The 16,443-nt window shown below is 39.2% G+C and overlaps 1 protein-coding gene across 1 annotated transcript in view; it reads left to right on the forward strand.

Moving 5' to 3' along the window:
- Positions 1 to 15,690, forward strand: part of LOC127650741 (melanocortin receptor 5-like) — a 64,001-nt gene extending 48,311 nt beyond the window's left edge. The window contains exon 3 of the mRNA XM_052136350.1: positions 11,644 to 15,690. Within this exon, the coding sequence (XP_051992310.1) occupies positions 11,709 to 12,707 (999 nt within the window). The 5' untranslated portion in view covers positions 11,644 to 11,708 and the 3' untranslated portion in view covers positions 12,708 to 15,690. The remainder of the gene's footprint in view (positions 1 to 11,643) is intronic.
- The last annotated feature ends 753 nt before the right edge of the window (positions 15,691 to 16,443 follow it).

A 16,443-nucleotide genomic window follows, 5' to 3' on the forward strand; every position in this document is an offset into this window, starting at 1 on the left:
AGGCAAGCTTGTTAACTGATGGGTATTCCTCTGTTTAGCAGAAGAAGCTTGTAATTTAGAGCAGGTTTACCATGATCTTTTAGGACCAAGACATTTACATTGACACATTTGGCAGATGCTTTAAATAAAAGCACTTACAGTATATTAAAGGAATAGATTGCCCATAATTTACTCACCCTTATGCCATCCCTTGACATTCTTCAGCAGAACACAAATGTCTTTTGGTCAATACAATGCAAGTGAATGTGTGCCAAAGATTTGAAGCCCCAAAAAACACATAAATCAGCATAAAAGTAATCCATTTGACTCCAGTGGTTTAATCCATGACAGGTGTGGGTGAGAAACAGACCAATATATAAGTTCTTTTTTTTTACTATAAATTCACCTTTCCAGTGGACTTTTGAAATGTGCTTCTATGCATACTGTTTGTGTTTATATTACCCTCAACCCCTTACAAAACTCAAGACACCATCTCTATCAACTTTTTCAGCTGTAGAAAAGTGAAGTGGGAATTCATTATAAGGTAATGAAATTAGCTAGATGCTAATATATAGCAGTCTGTGATAACAAGATGCAATTTAATAAAAAGCATGTCCCAATACTGACATACTATCTTAAAACACACTCAGAAGCTGGGTCCAAATAATTGATGGGGAACTGAGCTTTGGTCACCAAATACAGTGGTGACAACAGAAGTGAAATGTCACGCTGCAGCCTCAATAAAACAGGCAACACAATTTCAGGGGTGTTTTCAGCTTTTTACAGTAATGTCTGAAGCACAGGTCCAGCAAAATAGTGTACCTGGGGGTCGTGGGGACATGCTCCCCCGGGGAAAAAGGCACTAAAGCATTTAATTCTGGTGGCATTTTTACCTTTTCACAAGTATATATCTTGTGTAGCAATTAATGTAACTACACGCTACAAAGTATTGATAAAAGACTTATTCACACAGCACAGCCAGCACTAGTTAAAGTTTCTCAACATCAGTTACCTTTAAAAAAATAGCCTATGCATTGATGTACCCTATGGGACCCTGGTATTACACTTTTTGATGCGAGTTTGGTAGGAACCTTTTTTTTTATCTTGAGTTGTTCAAAAGCTACACATGCAGGTGTTGAACTTAATAAAGACATTATTCATCGCTGTCAAACGAAGGATGCACTTGCAGGTTTTGATTCAAAATATCACCATCACCATATGAATGTAAGAACCGTAATCTGACACCTACATGTTGCAAAATCATCCATGATTTCTCTTAAAAAATAGCCATTGTTAACGTAGTAAACTCCACACATTGTTCACTCCAATAGGATTGCTGAGTGTAAAACATTGAATATTGGTGGACAGGTGGCCAATTAATTAATGTATGCATTGTTTCCTCACAATAGCAGTTTTTTAATCTTGTCTCTTGTCTCCTCGCCAGTGAGCCGCCAAAAGAATGTCTATGAGACCGCTGCGTTATGCTTTTTTTTTGCTAACTTTGCAGGTTTCCCTTGGTAGAAGGGTTCTGGTTGTTACAAAGCAGGGTCCGGGGTTTTTAGGTTATGAGGGCTGCTCCACCGTTACTGAGAGTGAGTCGCTGTGAGACATGCTGTTGGAGTGAGTTTACCTCCGCTCTGCTCTGTGTATATGACAGGAAATATTTCACTTGATTGTTTCCTGTCCTATGTATTTCATTTCTGTTTTTACAGAGTGAGAAACGCTCCAAACGATACAATGCGTGAGCTGTCTGAACGAGTCGGACCATTTTGCTAAACCGTTTGACTTATTCTTTGAAGGAATCAACTCAAATGAGTAATTCATTCATAAAATCAGGCATCACTAGTTCTGATTCTAAACAGGCGACAGAAATCAGGGACACACGACATGATTGCTAAAATATTGTCATGGGAAATGTTTCTTCACACAATCTTCATACAGAGGATTATATACTGGCTGTTACAAACATTTGCTGGGAGTGTGTAAAGCAGTTCAATGGAAAGTAGGAGGCGAGAACCAGATTGACAATATAAATTATAGTTTAATAAAGAAATAAACCAAAAGACACAAACACACACATAGGACAGACAGCTGCCCATAAACTTTCTCTCTCTATCGCTCAATCGTCTGCAGTCGGCCTTTATCCCTCTCGGAGGCTTGATTAGCCTGATAAGGGGCCGGGTGTGTAAAATCGTGACCCGCCCGCCTCCACCCTGTCACAGAGTGCTATGGACATTCTTGGGGAGGCTGAAGCACACGCTAGCCCCTCCCAAGTGCTGCCTCTGCTCAGAAGTATGGACTTTCCCATCAAAAGCAAAATACATTTAAGCATAAGTTTGCAAATTGGAATGCAGCCTCGGCATTGAGACAACCCATAAATTACGCTGCACACACCTAATACACTAGTTAATGTTTTCCCTTGTCTAGAAACTTAAATCATGAGATAATACTTGAGAAGTTGAGATACTGAATATTTATATTTGATCTTAATGTTGATCTACACTATCTGTAACTGCTAACTGTTAATATCCTTGCATAATATATGTGGGTGTGCTGTGCATTTTATTTATGATGTCACATTTCTGAAAAATGTGACATCCTTTGAAATGTCAGCTCTTGATAAAGCATTGTTCCCAATATGCATTGATCTCTCCCAGCGCTTCTCTATATTTGCCACCTTCTATTTTGAGCTGACTTTGTTGTTAGAGTTGCCACAATAAAACAGCATAATTGTTTGTGATGGCAATAATATTTCTGCGAAAAAAAAAAAACGTAATTTAAAAGTTATAAAGCTTTAAAGGGGTCATGACATGAGAAACCAAATTTGCCTTGATCTTTTGGTATATAAGAGGTCTTTGTATCATTAAAACGTCCTGCAAGTTTAATATTTTAAGACGTCCTCCCCATTCTAAACAAATCATTTATTTAATCAAGCTCAAAATACAGCTCGTTCTGGATTCATGGTTAGAAGTGACGTGACGGTTAGAAGTGACGTACCAGCGTTTGCATATGACCGCCTCCAGCGCAAGATAACTACGCTTTAAGCGCAAGACAACTCACGCTCATTTCAGTATCGCCGTCGCCTCACAAGTGTTCAGTCGATGGACAGCGAGCTCTGACAGAGACTACTTGTGCACAGGAAAATTACGATGCCACACAGATGTGCTGTTCCTGGCTGTGGTCAAACAAAACCTCTGAATAAGCTGCCGAAAGATCCAGACGTCAGGGAAAAATGGATGCAGTTTATTTTTTGCGGACGTCCCAGTCACGGCAGTGTTAACTTAAGCGTTTGTTCTGTACATTTTAAGGATGACTGTTTTGAGAACAAATCTCAATATGATGCTGGCTTTGCCAGAAAACTGTTGCTCAAAGATAAGTCCGTGCCGACTATTCTGGGAACAACGACGACGCAAACTGTAAGTAATCTATTTTAAACTTTAAACTACTTTTTAAAGCGCAATTTCATTCATTATGAATAATCACAGTGTTTTTACTTAGTTTACTTGCATATTGTTCTGGCTGGAGGCGTCAATAATTGATACATAGGCACTGACGTTAGCCAATCATAACAGTGTGCGTTAACACTGAAGTCTTAAATGGAAAACGCCCCCAAAACAGACTGTTTGAATCAGAGGATGAGAAACAGGGTGGGAAAAGGTCATAAATCACTAGATTTTAAAAGTTTTTCTTAAAAAAAAATATATTAATACTATAATTGCACCTAAGGGAACATAATAATACAATAAAAAAACCCATGTCATGACCCCTTTAAAAAGCATTCGTCTTTAATGCTGTTTTGGCTGGCACCAAAATTCAGGATGTCCCAGCTAATATGGGAAAGTTGGCAACCCTATGACCACACTATATTTGTCACATGACTTCATCTTGTTGCTTGTTTAATTTGATGAGTGCCATTCAGTTATCATCTTGGAAGTAATCATTTTTATTATGCAGTTTAATCCAATGTCAAAAAATGTCTGAACATTTGGCAGTCCAATCAAATAATGAGTCAAGAAAGACATGTTAAAAAAATTGTGGCTGAAATCACTTCTAGTTGATTCATCACACTGACAATGGAAAGTCAAGCCACGTGCATTGCATTGTGAGATACAGTATTTAATGCATTGTGCTCAGGATGTACTGCACATTGTGGCAAATGTAGAAGGTCATCTGTAAAATGTGCATAGGCTACAGAGCACAGTAAATATACATACTATACAGCAACAATGTTAAGGGGATAAGGTTGTATGCTCTTCTGAAAATATAGTAACCATCCAGGTCATTCAAGGTGTACATTTTATCAGTATGTTCCTTCAGAATTTTACTCCTTGGAATCAAATGACTTTGGTGTTGATAGCATCATGCTACCAGAGAAGTCAATTAAACAATTAACAATGAAAAAGATTGTAAAAACATTTATTTCAATGTTAGGTATAGTCCCACCTATTAAAATGGATTTCTGGAGATTTCTGGATAAAGTGAACAGGATAAAATGTAAACTGTAAATGTATTAGACCCATTTTTAAAGGTGAACTCAGTAACTTTTGTGTTTGTGTCATCCTGGACTTACAGTGACACCTAGGGGCTTGGATGCAGCTTCATTCAAAAACAATAGTTTTCAGTTAAAGATGCCATTGTAGAAATCAACTTTGCACAGTCAGTCATTATTACGTTAATCCAAGAGTGAAAATGTCTAATAACAGGGCAGTTACTGAGATTAAGCGAGTAGTGTTCAGCTGTTCATGTGATTCTAACATGGCATCCCCCATGAGGGGACCCCCCCATGAGCTTTTATAAGGCAACTGATACGACTGGAGTCTTCATCTCATGTTAGTGCTCATGATACTTGTGTTGCAAAATTACTATGCATTTCTTAAGTAAAACTTTACTAAGAGAATACTGAGTACACCTTTGAATATCCCTGACAAAGAAAGTTCCGGTGTATAATCAGCTTAATAAATGTACTCATGTTTATTGATGGTAATGAGTCACCATTGCAGTGTTGGCACCAGGATGAATAGTTACAGTACAGAACAATTTTTACCCTACTTGTACGCAAATCAAATTACTGGTTGTGTTCTATCGTCACTGTCTGAAAGACAAAACAACCTGCATGACCCTAAAAACATACCAAAAATTCAAAATATTTACTCTGCTAGAAAATGTAACAAAAGATCTCACAAGCACAAGATCTCACAAGAAATACAGAGAAATAAACTTGTGGTGTCCATGTGGGAATTTTCCTGGGAGGCCAACATGCAAATCGGTTTTAAGTGATCAAATTAATAAAAGATTACAGGTTTAGATCTTTTGTTGATATTAATACTCCTTACAAAGAGTTAAAATAAAAAATAAAAAAAATGTTACTGAGCAAAGCCATGTCTTGAGCTTTCAACGTCGTCTGGCTTTTTATGCAGTGATTAAAACTCACCTGGGCTACAACGTATGAAAGCAAAATAAATGAAATACATATTTTCACATTATATGTATTCAAGTTCCCTGTCTGTCGCTCACTTCGACGTTGTGTCGAAGAAGCGACACTATGGGTCTCTCTTGAGAGCCTTGCGCATCTCTGAACTTGAGAAAAGGCCAATGAGAAATTGGCTGACAGAATTTGCATGTCCCTCCCCCGGACATACGGGTGTAAAGGGAGGGGAATATGCATCTGTCCATTCAGATTTTTTCTTCGGAGCCGAGTGGTTGTGTGATCAGCAAGCTGCATTCACTGACTGTTCCACTCATCTATACAGAGCATATGCTGTTGGATCTACAACAGTGCAGCTTTGACAGCGCTTCTAAAAGAGAATAAGTTCCCTAAAAGAGTTTATTTTCTATAAAAGAGCAATAGACAGCGGCGTTGAACATCCTTTTCAGGACGCGTCTTTATAAAGATGCCCTTCCGCCACTGTGTAGCTCCAGGATGCGGAGAGGAATCCTGGAACTAATCCTTCTTAAAGAGGAACGCCACTCCAGCTGCCCCCCAAGTCGCTCCTTCTTCCCATGGGATTGAGGATGACCCGGCTGGCGATGGAGGCGATTTGGGGATGGCAGTGGGCTCGGTTTCGCTGTGTAGATCCCCACGAACCACATGCCGCTTGTTGACTTCCTTGGGTGACAGCGGCTCGCCTCACGGCCAGTCAGCTTACCTCCTCGAGCCCACCGAGCTGGATGACGAGTCCACCACCGGTAGAGGGAGCTTAGCACCACTGAATCTGAGCCGGTAGAACTCGGTAATGCGGAACAACTGTACCGCTTGCACCTAGCGCCTTTCCCCTCCACTGAGGTGATCACATGCTCTCTTATCCCCGGAGACCCCGCTAACTCGGCTCCCTGGTTGACTCCTCCCCAGAACTCTGGTCTGCAAATTCAGCAGAGGAATTACCTGACCAGTCCCACTACTGGTACTGAAACTACTCTGTACTGGAATAGGTGCTCCACAGGATTGGCCCTTGTGTGGATTAATCCCCCTGTGTGTATTTTCCGCACTACGGTCCCCCTACGGGCGGACCCGGGTCTCCCTTTGGGCAGTCCCCGCTGCCTCCCGGTAGCCGTGTTTGTAGCAACTCCTCCCTCTCAGCAGGTAGGATCTACCACCACGCCATTTCCACATTTCATCCATCAGGGAACGGAGGTTACAACAGTAACCTAGATGTTATGCACATGAAAGTTAAACTGATAAAAAAATTGTTTTATCATTTTAGATGATACAGTAGTTTTGAATACATTTTAAGGACGCTCAGCCTCATCTTTATAATACAAAACTTTACAACTGTTATTATTGTTGCTACTGTGAACGTCTCCTATCAGTGAGAAAAGGTTCAAATAATAAAAGAACATATTTCAATAAACCAAATAAAATCACAAATGTACAGCAGTGGGTGTATATTAGGCACAGGGAACATTTAATTATTTTACGGCACTATCATCATCCCTTTCACCATGTTTGACTTTAAGCAGGGAAGTGTTTTTCTGTGGGAAGACCGCTTATCCTGTTTCTGTGATGCAAAGAGATAGCAGGTGAAATTAAGCACATGGAGCCACAAAACAAGGTATACGTAACATTTTGGTTAGGGGGGTCTGTGTCTGGGGGGTCTTATTTGAGGGGTGGCACCTGATGCACTGCATCCCTTCTTTCTAAGAAAATTAGATGAATGTTGTTCTACTGTTGACTACTGACTCTTGGCTCCACAGCGGCTGATTTTAATTCTCTGTAATACCCGTATTTGAATAAAAATGTATTGCTTGCCCGTACAAAAGTTGCTACCACAATGCCAGGGGTTTTTCGGACACTGTTATGTGGTTGGTAAGGTGTTCTAAATGGTTTTCACCATATAGCAAAGTGGTGGAAAGGGTGTTATGTGTAGTTACTGGGCTAGGATTCTGCGTGATGGCAGCAGTAGGTGGTTGTTTACCAGCCTAAGCCAACATTCAGCAACATTCAGATGCTAAGCAGTACCGATATATCACATATTCTCTGAGCGAACTAAATATTCACCTGGCTTGGTGAGGCAAAGTCACATAACTTTTTTTATGCACATCTATATTCCTATATAAATCCTTTAGGATTATATGCAGTAAATCTGTTTCCGTCATAGTTTATGCACATTTGTTCTTATCAAATAAAAACTGTATCCACCTCAAATGAGCGTATATGTTCTTTTACAAGCATTTTGGATATTTAATTCAGATCTCTGTTTCCATCAAGCAAATTTTTATGTGATATCCCAATATTCTTACAACAAAATATGTATGTAAACCCATCTCATGATGTTCTGGTCTCTTATCATTCATATGACTCAGATCCCTCTTTCAATGTAAGTCTATTGGATTTTTCCAATTGCATAGAAAAGTAAAAGTATACCTCTCCTAAACAGGCTGCACAGTTTGATTAATCATTCATATCAGTAGTATGATCAGTGCAGGAAGATAAACACTTCAGGTTAAGGGTTCGTTCAAATCCCTGATCTTACGTATGAGTACTGACTCTTGGCTCCACAGCGGCTGATTTTAATTCTCTGTAATACCCGTATTTGAATAAAAATGTATTGCTTGCCCGTACAAAAGTTGCTACCACAATGCCAGGGGTATTGTGGTAGCAGTACAGCTCCGATAATTAAATGAAAAGAAAAAATGGATCTTAAACATTACCCGCAACTCTTACATACAACACCACACATTTAGCATGTAATAAAAATACAAATAATAATAGTTTTTGCATGAATAATACACAAGAGTAATTCACTGTGAGTTCACAAACATTTATAGACCATGTTGACATTATCAGCTGCTGTAGGAAGCTATAAGTTAGAAACAGAGACCTAAATAAAAAGACAAACAAACAAAAGTATTTTTGTTTTTTGAGTTGAGTTGAGTACAAGCTTTATCTGGAGGGTGCTGGGGCATGCTCCCCCGAGATAATTATTTAGCAAAAACAACAACAAATCATTCAATTCTGGTGACATTGAGAGAAGCATTTTTTCTCTCGAGTACGAGTAACTATTGGCTAAAGCATATCAGTGACCCCCCAACAACTTTTGGGCCAGTTGCTATGTAAAATCCCAGGACGATTTCTCTTCCCAGTCCACCCCTGAGTGAAAAGTGACACAGTTGTCAAAGACATCCATCTAGCTAATGTTTATATGGAAAACGATAGTTTTCAGTGTAAGCGGATTTAAAAACACGTTCAATTTGAACAGCCCCTTGTTCACATGTCACATCACAAGCTGAAGTTTCTCAAAGTTACCTCTCAAAAAGTATTTTGTCACAGTTGATTGTAGGGATGTTTCCACTTTATCTAGTGCTGATTGTTCTCTGTATTCGTAAATATTCCGATGCTGTTTTACTCTGCAAGAAACCGCTCCAAATGATTCAGTGTGACAGCGCTCAGAACTAATTGTACTGAATCACGAATCAATTCAGACAGTTTTGTAAGCCTGTTTGGCCAAATCACTAAAAAGAACCGATTCAAAAGAATAATTAATTCGCAAATTGGTCATCGCTAGTTCTTTTAAACAGCCACAGGACACACTTCATGACTGATGAAATATTCTGAAATTAAATATTTCTCAGGTCAGTCGGAGCGCTCATGATACACACAGTGCGTACAGCCGTACAGCTGCAGGCATCAACACTAAGTATTCAACAGTGCTTTAGAGTGACACCTCAAATCATGCAACTTGTTGAGGAAAGGTGTCCTTTTACTTTTCTAAGCTATTGGATTTACAATTTCTGCAGTCAGCCCAACTTGCTTTACAATTATGTGGTTTAGCTTTGCTATAACTGGTTTATGAAATCTTTTCCCTATGAAAGGACACTTACAAAACCTCAGGTCCTACCTCTGATGACTCATAACTGTTAATTAATCAGCAGATAGTACACCACACACACACACACACATTATATAAAGTTAGAAAAACCACCGATGCACATGTTCAAATAGTAGACTCTTTATCCTGAGATCTGAGCAATGCTCCACAGTAGCCGCAATAAATATGACTCTTTTACAAGAAAACTAATTCACTGGTAAAATCCTTGCAGAGGCATTTTTGTGAACAATAGCCTCATTTCAAAACCATACTGGCCATCTGTCACGAAACAGATGATCATCTGAAATGCTTTAGAGGAAGTGCGTAGATTTCAAGTCGTGCAGTAGCTAAAGACCCTGGTGCAGATCGTGTTTTTTTCTTTTAAGATGCTGTCTCAAAGATTAAAGAGAGAGAGTTGTTGAATTAGTGCCAGATAGGAATTCATAACTGTGGTAATGAGGTATCGTCTGGGGTTTGCTTGCGATCAAAGGTTTGCCCTGCGGCTGTAGGGGACATTCGGAAAATCTACTTTTTTTCAGAATTCCATTAATGCTGTTAAAACCCAGTTAATAACCTTGAAAATGTATTACAAGCACATGAATACAATCAATGCATCCCCACTTTGATGTCAATCTATCTGATCATACTTTGGGATTTGAACAAACCCCTAAACCTATTAAACTATGTCATGTAAATTGTCCTGCACAGTTTTTGCAACGCAGTGTATGGATCTTGGCATTGCCGATATAGGCAGTCATCTAGGGTGATGGCGTTCTCTGTGGCACCCCAACAAGCCAAGCAGTGCCCCTGCATTCAAATATTGCAGGATCAATACAAGTTAAGCTCAATCGATAGATTTTGTGGCATGATGTTGATAATCACAACAATTCATTTTGACTCATCCGTCCTTATCTTAATAAAAAAAAGAAGCAAAAATCGATTTCACAGAGATTTACATTAATTCTTCTAACTCTCGTATCATTTGAGTTGTAAAAGTTATTCAAAGCATAATTTTTACAGCATTTAAGGGTCTATGGCTTTATGTTGTCATGACAAAGTTGTAAAATTTGAAATAACTTTACCCAGAAAAGGTTAGTAATAGATTTTATAACACTATGATCGTGTTTACACGTCTTTTGTTTGCGTCTTTTGGCTATTTTTTTTAAGAAATCGTTTTTTTTATGTTTGCCAATTTACGTCATTCATTTCCATAGTAAATGCCTCAGTGTCACACAGATTTGTTTTGGTAATGAACATCATGCCACAAATGCTGTCGATTGAGTTAAAATTTGAATGAACACGAAATATTGCTTTAAGTAAGAAGCGACCATTTCTTCTCAACACAGAAACGGGGTGCGGCTTGGCTCTTCGGGCTGCCCCAGAGAATGCTGTCGTAAATATTTTGTTGATTGAAAGTGTATGGCATTGTGGATTAATAAGATAGTTTTGAAAAAAACGCAAATAGCCTGGCTCATGACTTTTTTAACCTTTTTAACCTGGCTCAAGATTTGTATAAATTACTCTGTTTTCAGGGTTATACAGTATATCAATATATTTGGTATTAAATGAATCTGGAAGGACCAACTCAACACATTTAATTTTAGTATCAACCTGCCAACTTACCAAAGCACCAGTATTTCTGACTTCACTACCAGATGATAAAAAAATGTGGGACTTTATGAAAAACATTTGTGGCTTAAACCCTGGTAACCCAGCCTTAGCGCCACCCATGGTCCGGTAATTTGGCTGAAATGACGAGTCCCATACGGGATGCCCAGTGTCCCTTATTGTAGAGCCTAGATGTTGAAGCGTGATCCTACAGCCTTCTCTATCAACATCCTTGTCTTAACTTTCACGGGACCCCAGATAATGGGACCAAAATGCATGTGTTTTTCAGGAGGTGTGCAGTGCAGGTCAAAGTCAGAGTTCATTTGGAGTGCTCACATAATGTCTGTTGCACTGGAAAATGCTTAAAGAAAACTTGCCGTTCATGTCATATGCATATTATGAATCTTGGTAGTACTGGTAATATTGCTTGCTACACATGCACAAGGACTTGTTGGTCAGTTGAGGGCACTAAAGTGAACAAAACAAGAAAATCATATATTTTGGGTCAATAAGTGAATAACAATAAGTGGGAAAATGTCCCAAATGAATGTACATAGAAGGAGTGACCTAAGTTATCTAGGGACTAGAATTTTAAAGGCATTTGGGGGTGGGTTCTTTTGACTTGTGCCAGTAAACAACCACCAAGAATCTTCTAGCAACTAGGCACAGCACCCTAGCATTGTGTCAAAGAGTTTTGCATGGACAAGCACCATTTTTCTAATTTGTACATTATCCATTTCATTTCACCCAGGTTAAAGATGCTCTGCCCACCAGCCCAGTGACTCCACAAAAAAGTCCACAACATTTCCAATCTCCATGATGAACACCTCGGAGACCACAACTCTTCCCCTGCCTCTCTGGGCCTTTTATGTCAACTCCAGCCCTGTCTCCTACCCTCTCAATGCCACAGAGACCCCATCCCACCCTAAGCCGAAAGCATGCGAGCAGCTCAACATCGCCACTGAGGTCTTCCTCATCCTTGGCATCGTAAGCCTGCTGGAGAACATCCTGGTCATCTGTGCTATTGTGAAAAACAAGAACCTGCACTCACCCATGTATTTCTTCGTCTGCAGCTTGGCAGTGGCCGACATGCTGGTGAGTGTCTCCAATGCCTGGGAGACCATCGTCATCTACTTGCTCACCAACCGACAGCTGGTGGTGGAAGATCATTTTATCAGGCAGATGGACAATGTGTTTGATTCCATGATCTGCATCTCTGTTGTGGCCTCCATGTGTAGCCTTCTAGCTATAGCCGTGGACCGCTATGTTACAATTTTCTATGCTCTACGATACCACAACATCATGACAGTGCGACGGGCCGCCCTCATCATCGGAGGCATCTGGACCTTCTGCACTGGCTGCGGAATTGTGTTCATAATCTATTCCGACAACACATCCGTCATTGTGTGTTTGGTCTCCATGTTCTTCATCATGCTTGTGCTCATGGCTTCGCTCTACAGCCATATGTTCATGCTGGCCCGATCTCATGTCAAGCGCATCGCCGCCCTTCCTGGCTACAACTCCATCCACCAGAGGGCGAGTATGAAAGCAGCCGTCACTTTAACCATTCTCCTAGGCATATTCATTGTCTGCTGGGCTCCGTTCTTTCTACATCTCATCCTCATGATCTCGTGTCCCAGAAATCTGTATTGCATGTGCTTTATGTCTCACTTCAATATGTATCTAATCCTGATCATGTGCAACTCTGTTATCGACCCACTCATCTACGCTTTCAGGAGTCAGGAGATGCGCAAGACCCTCAAGGAGATCATCTGCTGCTACAGCCTTAGGAACATCTTTGGAATGTCTAGGTAACATTAAACCAGAGCAAGAAACATGAGAGATGCATTATCATTTCACAGGAATTGGGAGAATCTTTAATTTTAAGTCTTAAGTGCAGATTGCCCCCTGTTACGCTTGATCTAGATGAAAAATGACTTTGTGATGATTTATTCCATCAAAGCTCTCCTCATACTCCTGAATTCTCAGGTGGCTCATGAAATTACTGTCAAAGACATATCAGAAATAAAGACACATACATTTGTCAATGCGAAAGTTGGACAAACAGGAAAGGTAATCAAAATAACAACACTCTGATGGACAAGGATGCAAGTGAATTCCAGTGAGACAATAGTTGATATTAAGATTATATTTAGATGTTGCAATGTTGTTGGTGTTTTAAGGAGGCCTTAATGAACTGTGGAACAATGTAATCTTTGACTGACAGTATAATACACATCACACTCAGTGCAACTGTCGATCAAAGTCTATGGAAAAAAACAAGTGCTAATCATGAGTCAAATTAACCATGCAAAACAGCTTTTTGTTGACGTTAATGTTGTACTAGCATGCAATTTAAATGGGTGCATGTGCTCTGTGGTTGACAGTAAAACCATAAAGTACCATTCTACAAACCCCCATGTTAAAAATCTTCTGCAAAATGACAGCAATCATCAATGTGGAATACAGCACTGTACATATAGAATGGACACAGACCGACTGTGGTAAATATGTGTTTGCTGTCATGCTATTTTGAATATGTCTGTTAATGGTTCCAAAAGCCTGAGAGGATGACAGCTAAGGATTCTGGGTACCATGAAACTACTAATTTACCTCATATCTTGAAAGACATCTGGGGTATCGTTATACTGGAATTGAGAAGAGAAGTTCCAGTTATGCCTGTATAGTGTGTATACTGTATACAGTATCTATGTAGCTTAAAAAAAAAAGATTTATGCCGCCTTTGTTGAGTGTATGAAATTATGCATAATTATGTAGGCTTTGTTCACATAGCAGCAGAGTTCAGTTGTCAGTCCAGTTTGGGGTATGAAATGTGGTAATGTTCACACACATATTGATTAGTTTGGAGACAGATAACCTCATTCTTAACCAATGTGTTTCCTGAAACTTGCACTTGTCAACTAGTTTTCTGTCACGTAAATGCCAAACATATGGCATAGGGCACTTGCGTCACAAGATTTTCTTCACTTTCACTCCAGTGAGTAATGTTGGGGCTATCAACCTCTCTTCATCCCTATTCGGATGTGATTGATTTTATATGGGAACGCAGGATAACGTAATAATTAGCAGATCTTCTCTGTGATTTTAATCTTGTGCAAATCGTTCAAATCAGTAATTACAGCATCATAAAATTACAGTGTCTTTTACCTGCTATAAACTACCAAGTAAAAATACCCCCCGGTTACACTAATCCCATGTTTATTGATATAAGGGTAAATCTCCTGTGAGAATGGAGTTGTCCTGGTATTTTTGCACTGCTGTAAGTTCAGAGGCACTGCTGGATGACATTTTTTACTTTGTACCTGAATTAAATCATGTGGTAGTATCACGTGTAAATGCAGAGACCGAAGATACAATATGAAAACATTAAGAAAACACAAACCACTTATCAGAGGATTATGGCTTGTGACAACTTGAAGTAAGATTTATTTAGCTGTAGCTAGCCCAGCCTAGTATATGCATCTCCCAATACAAAAGTTACCCATAATGCTAATATTTAATCCCCTAATTACTGCAAAAGTATTCAGCTAAATAAATGGAAGCGCAGTGTAGTTCTAGCGGGAAGACTAGCAGCTGTACATCATCACATCATTAGCTGGGTAATTCCTAGCCAATCACATGTAAGCCATTGCTTTATAAGTCTGCACACAATCTATCACATTGCTGTTTCGGTGTGCTAACACGGCAACCTCCACCACCCCACCACCACCAGTTGAGCCCTGTCCCGCACGGGGCTAGGCTCCTCGCCCCTGCCTCCTATCTCCGGCAGGACATGACGGTTCCGGGTACAACTCCCTCGGACCGCCGGACGGGGCCTACGCCAAAGAGAGAGACATTTCTTTCTGTTTTACATTTATCAAATAAATGGCATCTTAAACTTCACTCAAGCCTACATGTCTAGAAATGCTGTGATCGATCAGTTTAGATTTAAATAAACTGTTCACCCAAAAATAAATGGAATTAATTCACGCATCGTTTACTCACCTATGTGCCGTCTCAATCTCATATGACTTTTGTTCTTTTGCAGAACAAAAACAAATATTTTTTTATGGATATATAATGTTTGCTTGTGAATATAATGCAAGTCAATGTGGACCAACATTTTAAAGCTCCAAAAAGGACATAAATGCAGCATAAATTAATCCACACAACTCAAATTATTTAATGTATGTCCTCTAAAGAGATATGATTCATTTTGTGTGAGAATAGACCAAAATGTAGCAATTTTTTTTACTATAATTACAATTTCTTTAGCGCACTCATGACACAAGCTTGAGTGCTGTGCTGTGTTGGTTGTTGTTGCATCACATTTGTCACTTAGTACCATTCAAAGAAAAAGATTACAGCACTTTACAATAAGGATGTATTTGCTAACATTAGTAAATGTATTAGGTATCATTAACTAACAATATAACAATATACTAACTAAATTACAATATAAAAATGCTGCACGATGCATTAGTTCTTGATGTGTTTAATCCCAGTGTTCTCCTGTATTCTTTGTCAGTGTGAGTTTCTGTTCTAGTTATTGTCTCCTCTGAGCCTTGTTTTCTTTTTGTTTCACCTTTTCTTTAATTAACTTAATTAACTTTCACAAGTGAATTTGTCAATCAGTTCGAGATTTATTATGAGGGATTGTTTAAGGACCCGTCAATAAACACCAGCGTCAGACATGCTTGTGTAGCATCTTGGGAGTGTTGCGTCATAAACATAAAATGTTTAGATCACTGTGTCAAGTTAAATATAGTTTAATACTCAATCTTTAAACACATCTTGAGATCCCTTAGATCACATTTGCGCTCCTTCAAGTGTTTTGAACGCAAGAACGTAACGCATGTTTGTTGTTCTGCCTACTGAAGTTTTTTCTTCACTGAATAAACTGTGCATTGCTCATACAGCTGAAATTTCACTTACTGCCCTCTGGAGTAAACAGGTGGTACTACAAGCTTGTATTTCTCAGGAATCTTCCTTATTATGGTCAGTGGGCATGCAATTAATTGCGTTAATGTTTTTAACGTGTTATATTTTGTAAAATTAATTGCACTGAATTAACGCATTAAATTGACAGCCCTTGTAACAACATGATCCACTATGGGGTACCTTCACTATATGGGATAAGTCACAATAGAAACCTGCTGTTTATTGACACTAATTTGAGAAGAATACCTAGGTTTGGAATATAAAATACTGTAGAGAAAATGCAATTTTCCACAACATGTCTGTACATGTTGTGTTTAATGGGCTATAGTATTAATAGCTTTTCAGATATACTTTAAAATAGGGCTTTAACCACTATATACTTGGAAGGGGACAAGTCCCCCTCAATAATCAGATATGGCCAGATTGTTGAATGTTGCTGTTCTGCTGCAGTCTGTTATGCAACGCTGTTTTATTGTCATTAAGTTGTTGCAGGAATAACAAAAAGGTTTAAAAAAGTTACATTTTTACTACGCTTAGTAGTCTAACACCACTCATTAATGTCATATGAGACTCAAGTTTAAGAAGCTAACGGGAACCTCTTGGATTATTC

Source organism: Xyrauchen texanus, chromosome 10 (genome assembly GCF_025860055.1).
Source record: "Xyrauchen texanus isolate HMW12.3.18 chromosome 10, RBS_HiC_50CHRs, whole genome shotgun sequence".
Taxonomy (NCBI): domain Eukaryota; kingdom Metazoa; phylum Chordata; class Actinopteri; order Cypriniformes; family Catostomidae; genus Xyrauchen; species Xyrauchen texanus.